Source organism: Crocodylus siamensis, chromosome 10, assembly GCF_052110815.1.
Source record: "Crocodylus siamensis isolate JL-2025a chromosome 10, ASM5211081v1, whole genome shotgun sequence".
Classification (NCBI taxonomy): Eukaryota; Metazoa; Chordata; order Crocodylia; family Crocodylidae; genus Crocodylus; species Crocodylus siamensis.
Window position 1 is genome coordinate 11,629,052 of NC_143404.1, and position 16,546 is coordinate 11,645,597.

Below are 16,546 nucleotides of genomic sequence, written 5' to 3' on the forward strand. Positions count from 1 at the left end.
CCTATAGTTCTGCTGCCTCAGTGCATTGGGGGCTGTCTAGTAATCTCCACGTGAGGATTAGGAATAGAAACATGAATACGGAAAAAAAGCCTCCCACAGGGCATGATTCAGCCCATCAACAGGGCATAAAAAGGGGGAGACCCCCAAGGCACAGGAATTGGATAGAAAGTACACGATACATCTTAAACCCAGTGTTAAAACATACGCTGTGGGGCAGGCCCCCCTTAGAAGCAGGGGCGATACAAAAAGGGCTCAATGCAAAACAGCCCTGCGCCCTCCTTCAGGACACAGCAAGCCCTGTGCAGCTGTTCAGCTGTTTGCAAAGGAAAAACAAAAAACAAAAAAACCACTATTTCTCCTCTAAAATCAAGATATTAAAATATTTGTTTTCGTTGAAAAGATAGATCGAGTCTTGTGACTCGTTATTTACTATTCTGGTAACCCTGGCTGCATCTGCAACTGATAGTGTTTCCTCCGAGAGCGATCAGATTCCACTGGCCGCCTGCCAGCAGGCATGTGACTGCAGTAAAGGGAACCCTCAATACCAGACATGTAAGTAATGGCACAGAAACCAAGGGCAAGGATTAACTGCATTCAGACTCTGCAAACGGGGGGAGGAAATTAACTCCTTTCACTTCTCTACAATGTTTTCTTAACTAAACTACATGGATTTGAAAAACAGAGAAGAAAATTAAAAATTGATGCTCTAATAGATCATTATCCACGGTCTGTAGCGAGTGCCGTATTTAGCAAAACCACCTCCCCCCCTGCCATTTCGACCCCAACTTCCCCAATTCAGCACTCACCTCAGCATCTTAAAGTGACAAGTCAGGAAAAGTTCAGTTAATGAGCGACTCTGTTCCTGGGAAGGTTCCAGTATGTTTAAAATAGTTTTAATTTAGAAATGCTTCTGGGAGCCTGAACTTTTGCCTGGGCCGTGCAGACACACACAGGCACTCTGGAGTGGGAAGCTGCAGGCCCCTGAGCGCAGGGTGTTGGGCCAAATTCTGCAGAAAATACCTTCCTGCCTACAAGGCTTCTCACCTGAAAATAATTAGCTGCAACCAAACAGCCTTCACAGCCCTCTCCCGGGGCGGGGCCGCACGGTCCTGTGGGCACGTCTCATGGTGCTGATTTTGAACGCGGCGCTGCGCTCTTTTGAGCAAGAGCTGCTGCTGAAGCAGTGTTCCCTACACAAGACCATGAGTTCTGTTTTTTATTTCCTGTGCTGTACTTCCCATGTTACCTGGTGCAAATCACTTCATCCTTCTTTTTTATTTGCACTGCTGTACTGGGCTCAGAGACCCTGGTGCAGCTAAGATGCCATTGCGTGAGGCACTGTATGAACAAGGAACAAAAAATATGGCCCCTACCCCAACAAGTGCCTCTGTGCCTCCACCTATAAAACACTTCCCAGCATTGCCTGGGCGCAGCAGAGTATTGCTTTGTTCATACACATAAAAAAAGGGACCACTGGGAATGCCCTGGAGATGAAGTACTATCAAAGCACAATTCTACCTCTTTGTTAAATTCACTTCCATGCTCCCCTCACTCCTCTCCTCCCCATAAAAACAGGTATTTTCTTTAGAAAGGATGGAAACAAACAAGCAAACAAGCACTGCAGGTGTTTGGATTAGAAGCACTGGGGGGTTTTGCCCCCGCACTCCAGGCTGCTCTGGGACACTGCAGACATGCACACCTTGCTGCAGCAGACAGTGCAAGGTGCTACACTGGGCCATTACTTTCTGAGTGCTCACCACTGAAGTCAGCAAGGTAATCTTGTTAAAAACTGGGCCTAAGTTTGGCTGTAAACATGCTAGGGGAGGGAGTTCCCTTCATCTGTCCTTAATGCTTCCTTGCTGATTTGCATATTTACCACACCACAGTGATGCCACATGAGTTTTAGTCAGACGCATAATCAGCATTATCAATGCACTCCACTACCCCAGAGGGCTCTGAGGGTGTCTGAAAAGCTGCTGTATTTGAATAAGCATATTTCATAAAGCACATGTTTGAACATCTGACAGCTAAAGAGAGCCTCGAGCCTCTAAGGCAAGTGCCGGGAGTGAAACCCCTGAGTACTTTTAAACAAACCCTTTTTTTTTTTTTTTTTTAAATAAAAAAAAGGGGTTTTAAAAGATGAAGTGATGCCAGGCAGCCCTGGTGCTCAATACCCAGCCTGCAACTCACTCGCTAACATCTGTGATCGGCAGCAGGAAACAGCGTCTGCCGGGGCCTCTTGCTAAGACTGCGTCGCTTCCCTCAGTCTCAGATAACAGCAGCAAACAAAGGCGCAGCTTCTTCCTTACAAGCAGGCAGGTAAATGCAGAAAACCTTTGAACCAAATCATCTCCCACAGCAGCACAAAGTTAGCCTAAAGCCATGTTTTCCAGCTGCTGGATGATCTTCCCTACATCAGTACATCTCAGGGGCAAACCCTGACATCCCCATTACTCCTGTGGACAACAGAGGAAGGGAGTGTGGTCAGGGAATTGCAAGTGTGATGGGTGGGTATCCCCAGGGATTCACGGGCTGCTCAAAAGGCCTCAAGGGACCAGTGGGAGCCAACGTACACTACAGCACCTTCCATGACCAAAGAAAATCCTTTACAATCTAGCTTGCCCCGCATCTTTATAGGCACCACCATAAAATGAACTTAATTAAAAAAACAGAGCAACTTCACTAGAACTGTTTGTATTCTGGAAAGAAACAGGGGGAGGCCGGGGGGAGTGGGGGAGCGAGAAGGGTTTCAGTTAAAAAAAGTCTCTGTTTCTTTAGCTTAGGAAAACCAAGCGTTTTGGAAGCGATGGAATAATATCCTGGGAAGGTAGAAAAGGAGAAAGCAAAATGCTGCCATAGTCTACTCGCTGAAGAATTAACGGAAAGCATAAGGAGGGAAACACAGGCAAAACACAAAGTAGGTAACAGGGGACACTGCTCACAGTCATAATGAGGATATTTCCCTGGTGATTTCCATCTCTGTCTGCTGACCAAGACAGATATTTAAATGCCACCTGCTCATTGTTACCTGACTTGAGGAATAGGTTGACTGATTATTTGATAGTGGAAATAGGGGGTCACAAGCTCAGCTCATCTAGAAGAAATCTGAACTGCTCCACTGATTTCTGGAAGCAGTGCTGATTTACACCAGCAATGGGATGCATTAGCAATGCTATCAGAATGGCACGGGCATCTGCTGACTAGTGCACAAACTGACTCCTATTTTCAAAGGAGCTAAAAGGCATTTCATTTGATCCAAAATCTGACCAGTGCCAGAATCTAATGCTAAGTATGTACGTGCACTGCTCACATTATGACACATTTGGTCAGAAAAAAAAAAAGAAGAACAAAAATCACATGGTTTTTGTGTTTCACAAAAAGGCACTCTTACAACACAACGTGACAACTTGACCCTGCACAGGGAAGCAAGGCTCCAAAGGGCTGCAGAAATCAGCTGTAAGTGGGGTGTTCACAGCACTCATGCCTCTTACAAGGCTTAGTTAAAAAAATATTAATCAAAAAGAAGGCTGCTGCCCAAGGAAATTCATCTGTATGAAAATATACTGGCTCGAATTCACCCAGTGACACTGCCATGGAACAATATTTACAGCACCATGGAAACCTCGGCACAGAACTGGTAATGCACATAGGCGTCCGCAGAGGGTTACGCAATCTGTGTCATGTGAACCATCACATCTTATACTGTTTTAAAGGCTCCGCCAAAAATGCTGCCAATCTTGCGCTACAAAGTGGGGCATTTTATTTTCTTCGTCTGCATGCATCATCAGGCTGACTGCAGCCTTTGCTTTCTCAGTTTAACCTGTAAGTGTCATTACACTGCAGCTGGAGCTCAACCAAACAACTTATGTAAGAATGGGGGGGTGGGAAACAAACAAACAAACAAAAATGAGCTGTGGGTAAAAGTCTACTGTCTGCACAGCACAGAACCTGCAGGGCCCTGATAGGGGATGGATGACAGGTCACAGGGAATGCAAGCCACCCCTGAGCTACCCAAGTACTCCTGACTGCTCTTTGGAATGGCCCCTGGCATAACCTATGCACCCCAAAGCATATGGGAGACCCGAGGGTAATCAGTACTGTGGACAGTGGGCCTGCCCCTCATTCCTGCTCCTGACATGCCCCTGCTGTGCAGACATTGTGCAGGCAATTCAGAAGAGCCTGTGGCACAGAGAAGCTGGACAGCAAACTGAGGATCTGGGTCATTACAAGATAAAGAAAGTTGTTTGGAAATGCAACAAGGGGGCTGCTGTAGTTGCCCTTGCACTCTCCCCCCGCCCCAACACCTAAAGATGAGAAAAGAAAAAAAAAAGTGGAAAAGGTGGATTTCATTTTTCTCCCACTTCCCTGCTCTTGTGGTAAAGGGAAAAATACAGGTAAAATGTTCATCCTGTATTACTTCTCAAAAGGGTAGCAACTACTAAGTAGACATTTGGTTATAACCTTGCATGGTTTCCACTGTGGATTTATCATAGAGAAAAAAGCTTGCACAACACTCTTTAGAAGATGCTTCTCACCTTTCTGGAGGGAGGCCTAGAGCAATGTTTCTTAACTGCTGGGTTGTGACTCCTAAGGGTCTTGAAGGACAGCTTGGAGGCGAGGCAATAACTTTTTCAATCCTTCACAAACTGAAGCAAAGAAAAGCCTGTTTCCTCCAAGCTTAGGTGCCTCTGCTCACATATGCATGCACACTACAAAGGCTGGTCCTTGCTATCATTGATGTTTATTACTTTTACTTTCACAGTAAAGGCAAAGTGACTGCATATATTTAACTTCAAATAAGAGATAGTCAAATGCTGAAAAAACCTACACTACCTGAAAGAGCTTGTCAAGAAAGATGGAAGGACTGAAGTGGAATTAAAAGAACAGCAGCACAAGATTTGAAACTATATATGCTTACCTGAACTCATTTAGGGCATCTACAATCCTGTTATAGGCCAAACTCCGTTGACTGGCATCAGCTGATCTCCGACTCATTTTCATAGCCTTGAAAACAATCATTAAACAGATAACTAACACCCGACATGGCAGCAAATGGAAAACAGTCATGTGTTTGCCCTTATCTTTCATCCAGCAAGTCATGCAAATAACATTTCTTCTTTCTTTTTTTTTTAAATGATAAATAATGGTACAATGCCAGTTTTTATAGCGAGAGAGAGATATGAGACACGTGTATCTACAGCCTCCTCCTCTTCTGCACCTTTTTCACTCAGGCCAAAAAAGCATTTAAAGTTTTCATACTCTGAATCTTTTTCTGTGGTTGCACACCCAGTGTGAAGCATTTTCTAGAAAAGGGCTGAGAGGCAAATCCATCTGTACTTAATATCCAAACTGCGCATTCATTCTTTGAAAATCTGCCACGTTTAGAAATCAGCAAAAGGAAAATAAAGAATTACTGGCAACCCTCTAACCTATAAAAACCTAAAATCTTGCAATGTAATCCACTGGTGTGGGCGCTTATGTAGCTTGCACAGGGAGACAGCATCAAGTCACCTTTCCATCTTGGCCAATACAGGGGCTCCAATTCAAGACAGTGGTTCTTTCAATACAATGCAGCATGCTTCGCCCCCAGCCCAGTCCCCTCTCTATACTAGCCATAGGAAGCACAGTCAAAGATCTAGCTCAGTGAGCATAACTCCCTTCAAGGGGAACTCCATCAGCAGAGAAGGCAGATCATTGTATTACACATAAATAGCTAAACTTGAGGGAAGGGAATGTGAAAGGGGAAAAAGGTAAACAAAAAAAAGCAAAGTACAAGAATGCAAAGGGATGGCGCTTACCTGTTCTATTGCACTCTTCAGTTTGTTCATGCGACTCTCAAAGAGAGGGAAGTGTGAGAAAAAGAACTCATTAAATTTGCTGTTTTCATCTTCATCCTTTGAGAGTGTAAATATCACCCCAATGGCGATCTTCTTCTTCCTAACAATCCCTGGGTTGGGACCAGAGCTGTCATCTGACAAATTAAAGCTTTCTTCTACAGACCTTGAAGGGGCAAAAAAAGCAGGAGCTAGCACACTTGATTGCTTTCAAAGGAAAGTTTGATTTCTTGTGTAATTAAATATCAGAACATTTAACTTAAGTGATCTCCTTTTGTCTGTGTTTACTCTCGAAACATTTTCTTCGATAACAACAAGTTTGTAACTATACAAGCACAACAAATTATTGAGCTTTAAGTCTCCAAGTCTAGAATCAGATTGATAATTTGCAACTGGTTATATTCCAGCTCACTCCATTGGTTTGCTATTTGTTAGGATCTCAGGGACTGTTTTCCATATTTTACCTGTATTTTGTTGGAAGCATTCCATTATGTTAGTAGTGGTAAACACTATGATGAAACATTAAAAAGGAACAGGAGTCCAATGCTAAAAATTTGAGTTTCACCAGCATAAGTGCTCCATACAAAGCAACAGCATTACACTGGTGTTTGGTAGCAAAATCAGGTGGTAAGATGTTGTTGCATGGAAGAAAACAGCCAGGTTTATAATTTCTGGCTCACCATCTAGGGAAGACCCCATTCTCCAAGCTTGTGGTCTGACTGCGACGCCAACGTCTTTGGTAACTGCTGGCACAGCTTCTGGTAAGCGAGGAACCCGGAGATGGAAATGGAGTGATGAGAAGGCTGCTAAGAGATGCTGTAACAATAAGAGGAACAATTATAAGTCTATACATAATTGAGGCACACTGAAGAAAGAATATGACATTTGAGAAATAACACTGCCAACTCAAGGTGCCTCACAAAAGTTTAGCTGTGCCACATATCATTTGGTTTCTCTCATTTCCTATTTTCAAAATATCCAGGACCGATGGGCTGGAACAGTCCCAAAACTCCAGTTTTAGATGATCAGCAGCATAGATGTCACACACCAGTACATCTCACTGCCCCACCAAGCTCCAAGGGCAAGGTTGGAAATTCCTTTTTCAAGTAGTAAGATGTTTTCTCTTCTAAAAACGTAACTGCCAATAGCCAGGAAGGATGGTGCACTAGACAAGTCCCCAGTCCCAGCAGACACAGCATCCTGAGCCAACTGGGGGTAGAGTGTCTGGGGGGGGAAATAGCATTCTAATAGCTGAGGTTAATATGGCCCCACACAGGCAAGCCGATGGGACACGGCATTGCTTGGACAAGATTTTTTCATATGTGTGCTTAAGCTGCCCTGGGTGACGAGTTGTATTATATTGTACTGCTGTGTTTGGGACCTGAAACTGTTTTCAGACACCAGAAAGTACCGTAGGATGCATGGATACATGCTCTTTCAAGAATCTGCACAAATATAAATAAAAATGTGCATTTCAAATCTGATGAGTATTTAAGTGGAATTTTGGGATTTCTTGGGAAGGTCATTGAGTGAAACGAAGGCTACTTAGTTAACAGGTTGAATGAACATCTGGTCTCAGAGTGATGATCAGTATATGAGACTACATTACCAGATCTGGCTATACCGCTGTCTCTGTCCTCACTCTGTTCTCTGCCTGGCATGTCCATAGGGTTGCTGTGAACTGTAAAACAAAGCACATCAATTAAGCAACTGAATATACGTGTCTTTCCTGGCTTGTAGAGCTCCATTTAATTAACACAACTAAAACATGCTCATTAACTCAGATCTTTTTCAACAGCATTGCACAAGGCCATCACCAAAAGATGCTGCTAAGCTGAACAAGCCAAAACACTGATGTGAAAAGCTCAGACATTTGAATAGAAAAACAGCCAGACTTGTATTCACTTTTGTGGAGACAAAAAATGTTTTACAGTAAAATTCTAATGCATCAACAGGGTGCTAGCCATGCAGCTATAGCCCAAAGCAAAAGATAAAAAGAGTAACTTAGATAATAGATGTGTAAAAGCTAATATCACTACAGCGATAGATTTGTATACAGGGCTTGACCATGTTTGAAGGAATTTTTCTAAAAAGACTTTAAGATGGCCACCAGGAAGGAAACCAATTCCTGTTAAAATGTTGTATAGTGTATTGCTTGTTCAGCTAAGCCTTAAGCTACTTGAATTCACAGCCACTGTGTGTGTACACAAGATCAAGTGTCTCAAAATCTCAATAATCTTTAAATGTGATACATTTTACAAATCTGTGAAACAAAAAGCTACTCAGCCATGGAAATAAGACCCCTCTCCTGAAACCAGGAATTGTTCGTTTCCTAGCAACCCCAGACTACTTTTTACTTGTAATTTAGTTGAAGCAAGGCCAGTTAAAAAAAGTTACAAATATTGCCTCCAAAAAGATGCACGCACCACACAAATGTGTATGTTTCTATAAAACTAAAAGCTCATAAAGAGAACAGAAATTTTAAAGCATCTACCTGTTTTCTTGGAATTTTAAACATGCATCTTCTACATGAGAAGGGTGCAAAATAGGCCCCTCTGCCCACCTTATAATTTCTCCATCTCCTTTAATTGCATTACCATATGTTTTTAAACAGATCTTATTTCCAGGGCTAAACTACAAGCTCACCCGGTTGTGCAACACTAAGCAGACTACCCACACAGCACAATGCAAACCTGCAAAGAAAGAGGCGCTCCGGATCAGGCGGAGCGGACCTTGTTCAGAGAACGCCCGCCTGGGGCTGCAAAGCTGTGAAAGACCTACATGGCAAAACGTAAAATACATATGAAAGAATGAGGTTAGTAAAGCAGAACAGAGTCTGTGGGGATGGGGTAAGGGAGGGGAAGGGGAAGGAGGAAGAGGTCCAGGGGACTGTGTAGGGAGAAGATATAAGCCAACATAAATGCAGAACAACAGATACAGGGAAACATAGCTCTTACATTCAACAGGAATATCAATTCAAGCTGTATTACTCATGGTTACAACAGTATTTCCATGATTTTTTAAAAATAGGATCCACTTTTCCAGTTTTACCCATATCAAAAGTTTGCTCAAAATCATTAAATTTGAAAGAGGCAAGGATTTCTTAGGCTGATATCTTTTATTGAACCAACTATGTAGTTCAGAATGAACTTTCAAATGCAAAACATTTTTTGTCAGGTCAGGTCCTCATAATTTATGAAGAAATTATGAAACCCTATGAGGTCAAAACTTAGTTTGAATCCCATATGTTAGATTTAGCCTGCTTTATCATGACCATTTTAACAGCTCAATTTGAGGAGATAGCTGGGGGACTCCACCTTTGAAGAAGATGGAAAGGAAAAGACAGCAGATGTAAATTAAACTTTACAGACCTAACAAGAAAGGTCAAAATAGTTACCCAAGAAAATGAGGACAGATATAATATTAGTCAAAACGATGAACAGAAAATATGTATTTGCAGTCTTAAAACTCTGTATTAACTTTATTATCTACAGGTAAATAGGGAAATAGAGTATATGCTTGTTCTCTCTATGCAAACAAAACAACAAAGCCCACACAGTTATTTCTCATTAGGTAATTATTAGCTCTACTCAAAAGCTAGATTTGGGATGTTATTACCTACTCTATGTAAAATGATTTAAAAGCCCAGAACGCTGCATTTTAACAAAAGCTTTTTGCATTCCCTTTTAGCTATTTAGTTCTTTACTATGGAAGAACATGGGGACTAGCTTATAAACAGGCGTGTCTGAAAAAAAAGACTGTAAATAGTCCCCTCCCAAAACACACAGGAACTTTTTAATATCACAAGTTGGCAAGAGCCAGTAGGTCAGAAGTATTCCTTATATGTTACTTGTCAGAAATGTTCCAGTTACAGATTAACTTCTTGGCCTTAACTTACCCATCATTCATTGTGTCTTGAAACAGGAACTATAAACAAACAGTTCTGAATGGACTGAAAGTTTGTGCAGGTTCACTCAGTCTCAAGTGTTTAAGTCTCCTCTTTGGAACCATTACCTTATTATGTGTTGGGTGCATACCTCAGTAACTCCAAATGGAAACAGTTACGTCCCAACATATATAAATGTCCACATACTAGTGCCCTGAAACAAAGCACTAAGAGTGTTGTCGTCTTCTTACTGTTATGGAAGGCCATCACCAGTATAATGCTAAGATCAAGGAGGATAGTTGGCTCTGATGGACTGAAATCAGTGCCGATGCATCATCTCATGCCGATGCTGAACAGCGACAATGCTCCAAGTTTTAACTTTCACTGTGGAATTTTTTCGTTCCACACTAACAGTTTTGCCAACAGAAGTTGCTTTCCTACAGATTACGGATGCAAAATGAGATTTTCAAAAAGCACCAAAGTAAGAAAGGCACCTTTCTTCTCATTGCCTCTGGCATTGAATTGGCACTGTTGAAAGCCTCACCCAAGCCCCACGGCAACACTGAGTAAAAAGTCAGAGACATTTAATAGACAAGCGGTCTCAAGCTCCTTCACCTGCCTTCCCTTGTAAAAGAACCACCAATAAGAAAAGTAGCAGAAAACTATTATTATTACTATTAGTATTATTCAGCTAGCATGATGATAATGATCATGACAACAATGGTAAGAGTTTTACATGCACTGGTGGGGAAAACAAAAACACTCATTTTGTGTTTCTAAGCCTCTCTTTTAATGCAGTTCATTTTTACAACTTCAATAATAAAACCTGATTAAAAAAAAAAATAGCGTTTCTGATCCATTTTTGCATAGCTAAGCTTTCACTTTCACTCAAAACTCTGGGAAGAAGTCTATTTGCATACAGTGATATTCTGCTACATAGGTTTTTGGTTTGGAGTGTTTTTTGTTTTGAGAGTCTTGTCTGGCAGTACAGTAGCAATCACAAGGCTAACAGTCTTTCTACTCATAAGGTTTCTATGGCTTAATATCTGTCAAATGTTCAGCCAAACTCCTTAGCTTTTGTCTACAGCACCAAAGACACCAAACTGGTCTTCCACCCAGTCTATCCAATCTTTGACTTGGGGTGTTTTTGGTTTTGAGAGTCTACCTATTTGCAGCACAGTACAAAGACAACAGTGAACATACTTAAGAGGGCTAGAACTTTCCCTTCCCTTTTTAAAAAAATAAAAATATTAAATAAATTGACAGGACTGGAAGGCAGGTCTTGACAATCTCAGAGACCCCTTAGCACATTCCCGAACTTGTTTGGTTTATTCTCTCAAAGTCAGGCCAAGATTTCTTTCCATGAAGTCCCTTGGGCTGCGATCGTTTCTATTAAGTTACAGTACTTGTCAATCTTTGGTAACTAAATACATTCTAAAATCTAGTGATAACTCAATTAAACAGAGATAACAAGACATAAAATAAAAACTGAATTACCTATGTTTCCAAGGAGTCCATTCATAAGTGTGCTGTGGTCTGGCTTTAATGTATTACTGTCCTGATTAATGAACTCAAGACTATCCTGAAGCCTGAAAACACAAAACAAAACCACCAATTCCCTTTTTTATACAAGGCAATATTATTGAATCTATTATGCAAATGGAACATACAAGCAAAAAGTGCAGTTTTTCACTGGGAAAAGCTTAGGATTTAATATATACAAAGAGAGCCCAACTGCGTAGTTAACATATGGAAACTCAAAAGCAGGTGGCTTAGAGATGGACCTCTTTTGTAACATCTCTTGTTTTTCATGGACTGAGACCCCCATGAGTTTCCCTTTGAGAGTGTAAGTGCTCCACACCGTGCAGGGTCCCGCTGCTTAAATACATACATCTGCTCTATAGGACAACTGCCCATCCCTTTGCTTCAAGCAAATTTGTATGAAGATGACCTCAAGTAAAGGGTCAAGAGAACAAGCAACTAGGAACACACAGGAAACAATAAAAAGTTCCTCATTATCTGAAAAAGAACCTTGAAACTCCTGCCTGAATTCTCTTCCAAGTAGCATATACTGATCACATACCATTTATCATGTACTCACGTGTTTAGACTTCCATAGATGCTACTTCCAGTTCGGGCTGTAAAAACTTTACTAAGCATGAGCTGAGGAGGGGACCTAGGAGACAAGAGAGAGAGTCAGTACAGAAATAATATCTCTGGACTTCCTTTTCTTCTCCCTTGTCCGTCCAGAATTTACAGGCTTTAATGTAAAACATGTATAGCACTGTGCATCTCAGACACCAGCAGGGTAATTGTCATTACCTGAATCTAGAAGCTGCCTCTGGTTTTTGTTGAGGGCATTCATTTGAATAGCTTCTTTCCCAATATGGACCCCTTTAACCCCAGCGTTGAATCTTGTGAGCAGAACTTCAGTAAAAACAAACACCACCACCACAAAGAATCTCACCTGATCTGGTGAATTTTCAGTGTGGAGCCCTTATAACTCATGGCCACAGAACCAAACATCATCTCTCCAAGCATATTGGCATCAGAGGAGCACCGAGAACCCTGTAAAACAACCAATCAATTATGTACCCTGATGTACTTGAGCATATTAATAACATACTTCAAGACAACATGGAAATATATCAAAATATTTCTCATTACAAATCCTTTTCTTTTTTGGACACAAAGTGCATTTGCAACATAGCAATATGTCAAGCACTTGAAAGTATAGAGTAGCTGGCACGTTGTTCTATTGTGAGAAGTGAGCTTACAGTTTGTTTGTGGATTGAACTAAGCATCATAATAATTCATAAAACAAATAGCTGAGTATAAAAGAAAGATGCCACTAGCAGCTGTCATTCATACTGAAAGATATGGCAGCCCCAGACAGAAAACAAGTAGGGCAGATCATTTTCTCAAGTTCCAAAATGTCAGTAGACTGCTACAGCACAAAAGTGCGACCAGTTAAAAAATCCAAAAGTACTGTGTTCTTAATAATGTAGAGCTTGGACAGGCTCCTATAGTCTTTTCAATGAACAGCTCTCTTACAGCAATAGGCAACTACAAAGCAAAAGGGAAGGCATAAGTCCCAAAAAGACCATAGAGAACTGCACACACCACCACTATAGAGGTAACCAAAGGATGCTGAAAGGGATGTGCAACTGCGCTCAGAAATAAAGCCGATTAGTTTGATTTGCTGGTATTTGTGAGGCCTTGTGATTTGTTGTTCAGCATCAGTTGCCCTCCATTTGAAGTGATCTCATACATCTTTCTCTTTAAAAACATTCAGCCATTTCTTCAAGACATTGCAACCACCCCACGTGGCTGAAGTGACTAGTTGTACACCATGAACCACTAATGCCAAATTGATGAAAACAAAAACAGCAAACAACCTGCTGCAAGTTCTCTGCAAATATGAACAAGACATTCACTTTTAAGCCTGTTCTTGTCTTAGAGCCATCCCACCTACCATCTTTGAACTGGTATCAGACTTTCAACCTTCCACCTCTGCTCTCACCGTGTTATTAGTTGTTACTGCCTCTGTTTAATTTTCCTCAAGCACTTGGGCACGCTTCTACGCTTTATGCATTAAGAAGAGCTCCCAGCAAAAGCCAAGGAGACACTACAATATGCTCATTTAAAGCTCCCTTTCAAGTTCTCTGTGCAGTTCCACTTACAAAACACTTGACAGTGCCTACACAGCCAGCATGCAGCATCTGCTCCTTGTTACACTGACCTAGCAGTCTCATTGATACCTTGTGGTTTCATCTTGTAATGAGACAGCAGGTTCTCTCTTCCTTTTACACGCATGCATCCAATCTGGCACACTGAGGTTTTGGTCCATAATGGAGCATCCTTGGTCTTATCACAATACAAACAAAACTGTAATAACAGCATCCTACTTTGCAACAAAGCCCCCAATCACGATCTCTTAGCCATCCCAATGTCTATTATTGTCATTAATAAAAATAACCATCATCATTATGACTTATGAATGATGACTATGCAAATTTGAGCCAGTTGCTGAAGGATCCTCAAAACTGAAAAATAGGGCTGAGTTGGAAACAAAGAATTTGACTAGTTCTAATTCATGGCATGCCATCTGCTTTTAATATTTATTTGGCAACTTCTATATTAAAAATACCAGAGCTTAGACTTTCACACATGTTTAACACCAGGTTAAGGAAGATTTAAATTGCTTGGCACCAGCTAAAAGAACAACATATACATTCATAATTAAGCAGCCAGCATTAGCATTCACTACTGCTAAATGACAGGCGTTCTTAGCCCACAAAGCATCGGTCTGGGTTGAGCCTGGCTCAAATGCACGGAAAGATTTAAGAGGAGGTTCGATAATGTCTTTTTTCATTCACATAAGTGTTATTTTTCAAAATTTTTTTTTAGTACATGCAGTTTACAACTGACAAATATCAATAGTTGGATCATATCACACAAACCTAAATATAACAATGAGTAGTACAGGTCATTGCATGGGGGGGAAAAAAAAAAAAAAAAATCTTAAAACTCCTAACTATAAAATAAAAATGAAGAAAAAAAAAAAAAAGGAGTTTCACAGAGTATTCGAATCGCAAGGAAGTTTATGGGTGCTTCTTGGAAAACATATGGGGAAAGCCTTTTTTAAAAATCAGCATATGAAGGCAACAGATAAAACAGTTGTAGACGGGTATGTGGACAAACACACACACATTTTTTAAGGGAATTAATGATAGCAAGAGATGTTAATTTTGACTTTCCAAAACAATCCAAGACATGGCTCCAAGAGAAACAGAATTCATTTGATTGCTTCATTAGGACCTGATCCATTGCAGGTAATGGGAGCCTTTGCATTGACTTCAGGAGTCTTTGGAGCAAGCCCATAACTTACATGCAAAATTTAGGAATTTAATCATAATTGATAACTTCCCTTCTTGTAGAACACAGCAAAAAAAAAGTTCAGAAGTTGAATGTGGATTGTTTTTAAGCAGTATAGAACAAATTTTAAATGGAAACAGCTAGGCTGTTAAATGGAAATCAAAACAACTTGAGCATAAAATGTCTGACCATTTTTGGTATCTGCTGTAGTTAGAAGTAATGCCTTAGGCTCCAATCCCACAAAGGCTTAGGCACATGATAAACATTCTGGTCATGAGTAGGTCCTAGTCACATTAGTAAAATGCTTAACTGTTTACAAGTTTGGGGCCTAAATCTTTATTTAGATATCTAAAGACCTGGCTTCATTTTAAGAGGTACTGATCATTTGGAATTCCTCTCGACATCAACAGAAAATACAGGTGCTCAACATTTCTGAAAATCATTTAGTGATCTTATGAGCTCATATTTAAGTTGCGATATTTTTTAAATGTTGGGTTAAGAAACCACTTCTTCATATGTCACAGTGACTGGGAGGGAAGAGCTGATGGCATTTGTGAAGCATCATGAAAAGGGTGTTGCTACTAGAGGATATAAAAAGGATGCAACATTTTTAATTAAGTGGGAATGTTTAAAAGGGCAATTAATTTGTTTTTCTAAAATTAAAATATATTTGTACAGATTCTGAAGTGAGAAGCAGAAAAGATTTTTTAAAAGCCAACTAATTATATGCATCTGGAAAATAACAATTAAATTGTAATTTTCTAGATTGCTTTTTTAAACTTGGGCCCAAGACTTGATACGAGTGACTTCTTATTTTCCATCTGGATGCCTGGACAGATTTCTTGGTTGGCTCAACAGAGAAAAAAACCCCAAAAAACCTCTTCCGAAATCAATGGGACAAACTTTTAAAAATTAAGCATGTGCTTAAGTCCTTTCTTGAATGGAGAATCTATAACCTAATCTTAGCTTTTGCCTAATCAGAAAACAGACAGCAAGGATGACAAGCTTTATGAACACAGTGGCGATTTTCAACACAGATCTCAGATTTGAGCCAGTTTGGACCACACTCTCTTGACAAAACTGGAATCATGACCACCTGTCTGCAGAATGCTGCATTTAATCTCACTTTTGTCTATTGTTGTTTTTATGATTGGCCACCTTTGAATGCCTGATGCCACAAGTAAGCATGCATTTCCCTTACTTGATTGGTAACCATTTGCCGTAAGTGAGACCAATTAAACGCAAAAGGGGAATGTCATTATGTAACATCATACGCTAGATAAAAAAAAGTATTGCATACAGCAAGCAAAATCTGCAGCTGAAAATTTAAAAGTTAACTGAGGCTAATCAACTGGAGATAACCTCTCAGCTGACAGAAACCAACACTGCTCCTTCCTCTCTCCATGTGCTGTCCTTCCAGTCATACATACTCGTGAGTGATCAGGGTCACCTTTTTTTTTTTTCCTCTCCTGTAAAAATGTTCTTTTCTGGAGATACTTTCTCTTGCCAACTTTTCTAAAGTTACCAGAAGCTTAGCACTACCCCGACTTTTCAGACCAGACCCCAACTAAATTAAGTACCATAATGACTCATGAGCCATGTCCCCATGAGCAGGGGCATCCAGTTATGCAGGGGAAAAAAAATGCAGTGGTACAAAATCATGCCGCTGCTTTCTTCCCCAGCACACACTCCTGCCAGTGGGGTTAGTTCAGGGGGAAAAAAAAAAAAAAAGAGTCCAGGTAGGGTAGGGGTGGCTGGGGCTCCAGCAGCAGTGATCCAGGTGTTCAGAGCCTGGCTGGCAGCCAGAGCATGCATCTCTGGCAAGCTGGGCTCCAGTTTTGGGTGACATACACCACCACTGTGTACACCGCCCCGCTTTCTTCTAGCACAGGTTTAACCCACCATACTGCAAATTAGCAGCACAGTGAATGCCTGCATGTGTGGCACG

General features: G+C 40.9%; 1 protein-coding gene across 6 annotated transcripts in view; it reads right to left on the reverse strand.

Moving 5' to 3' along the window:
* The window catches only part of FNIP1 (folliculin interacting protein 1), a 90,928-nt gene that overhangs the window by 20,600 nt on the left and 53,782 nt on the right, over positions 1-16,546 (reverse strand). For 5 of the 6 annotated variants that reach the window (XR_016444408.1, XM_090064405.1, XM_090064409.1 and 2 more), the window contains 8 exons: positions 12,188-12,288; positions 11,822-11,896; positions 11,218-11,309; positions 8,528-8,611; positions 7,444-7,515; positions 6,515-6,650; positions 5,799-6,000; positions 4,919-5,004 (listed from right to left, as the gene is read on the reverse strand). Coding sequence is in view for 5 of the 6 variants with exons in the window: in XM_090064405.1 (XP_089920531.1) it covers positions 4,919-5,004; positions 5,799-6,000; positions 6,515-6,650; positions 7,444-7,515; positions 8,528-8,611; positions 11,218-11,309; positions 11,822-11,896; positions 12,188-12,288 (848 nt within the window). In the remaining variant the exon portion in view is untranslated. The remainder of the gene's footprint in view (positions 1-4,918; positions 5,005-5,798; positions 6,001-6,514; positions 6,651-7,443; positions 7,516-8,527; positions 8,612-11,217; positions 11,310-11,821; positions 11,897-12,187; positions 12,289-16,546) is intronic. The other variant, XM_090064410.1, reaches the window with a different exon arrangement.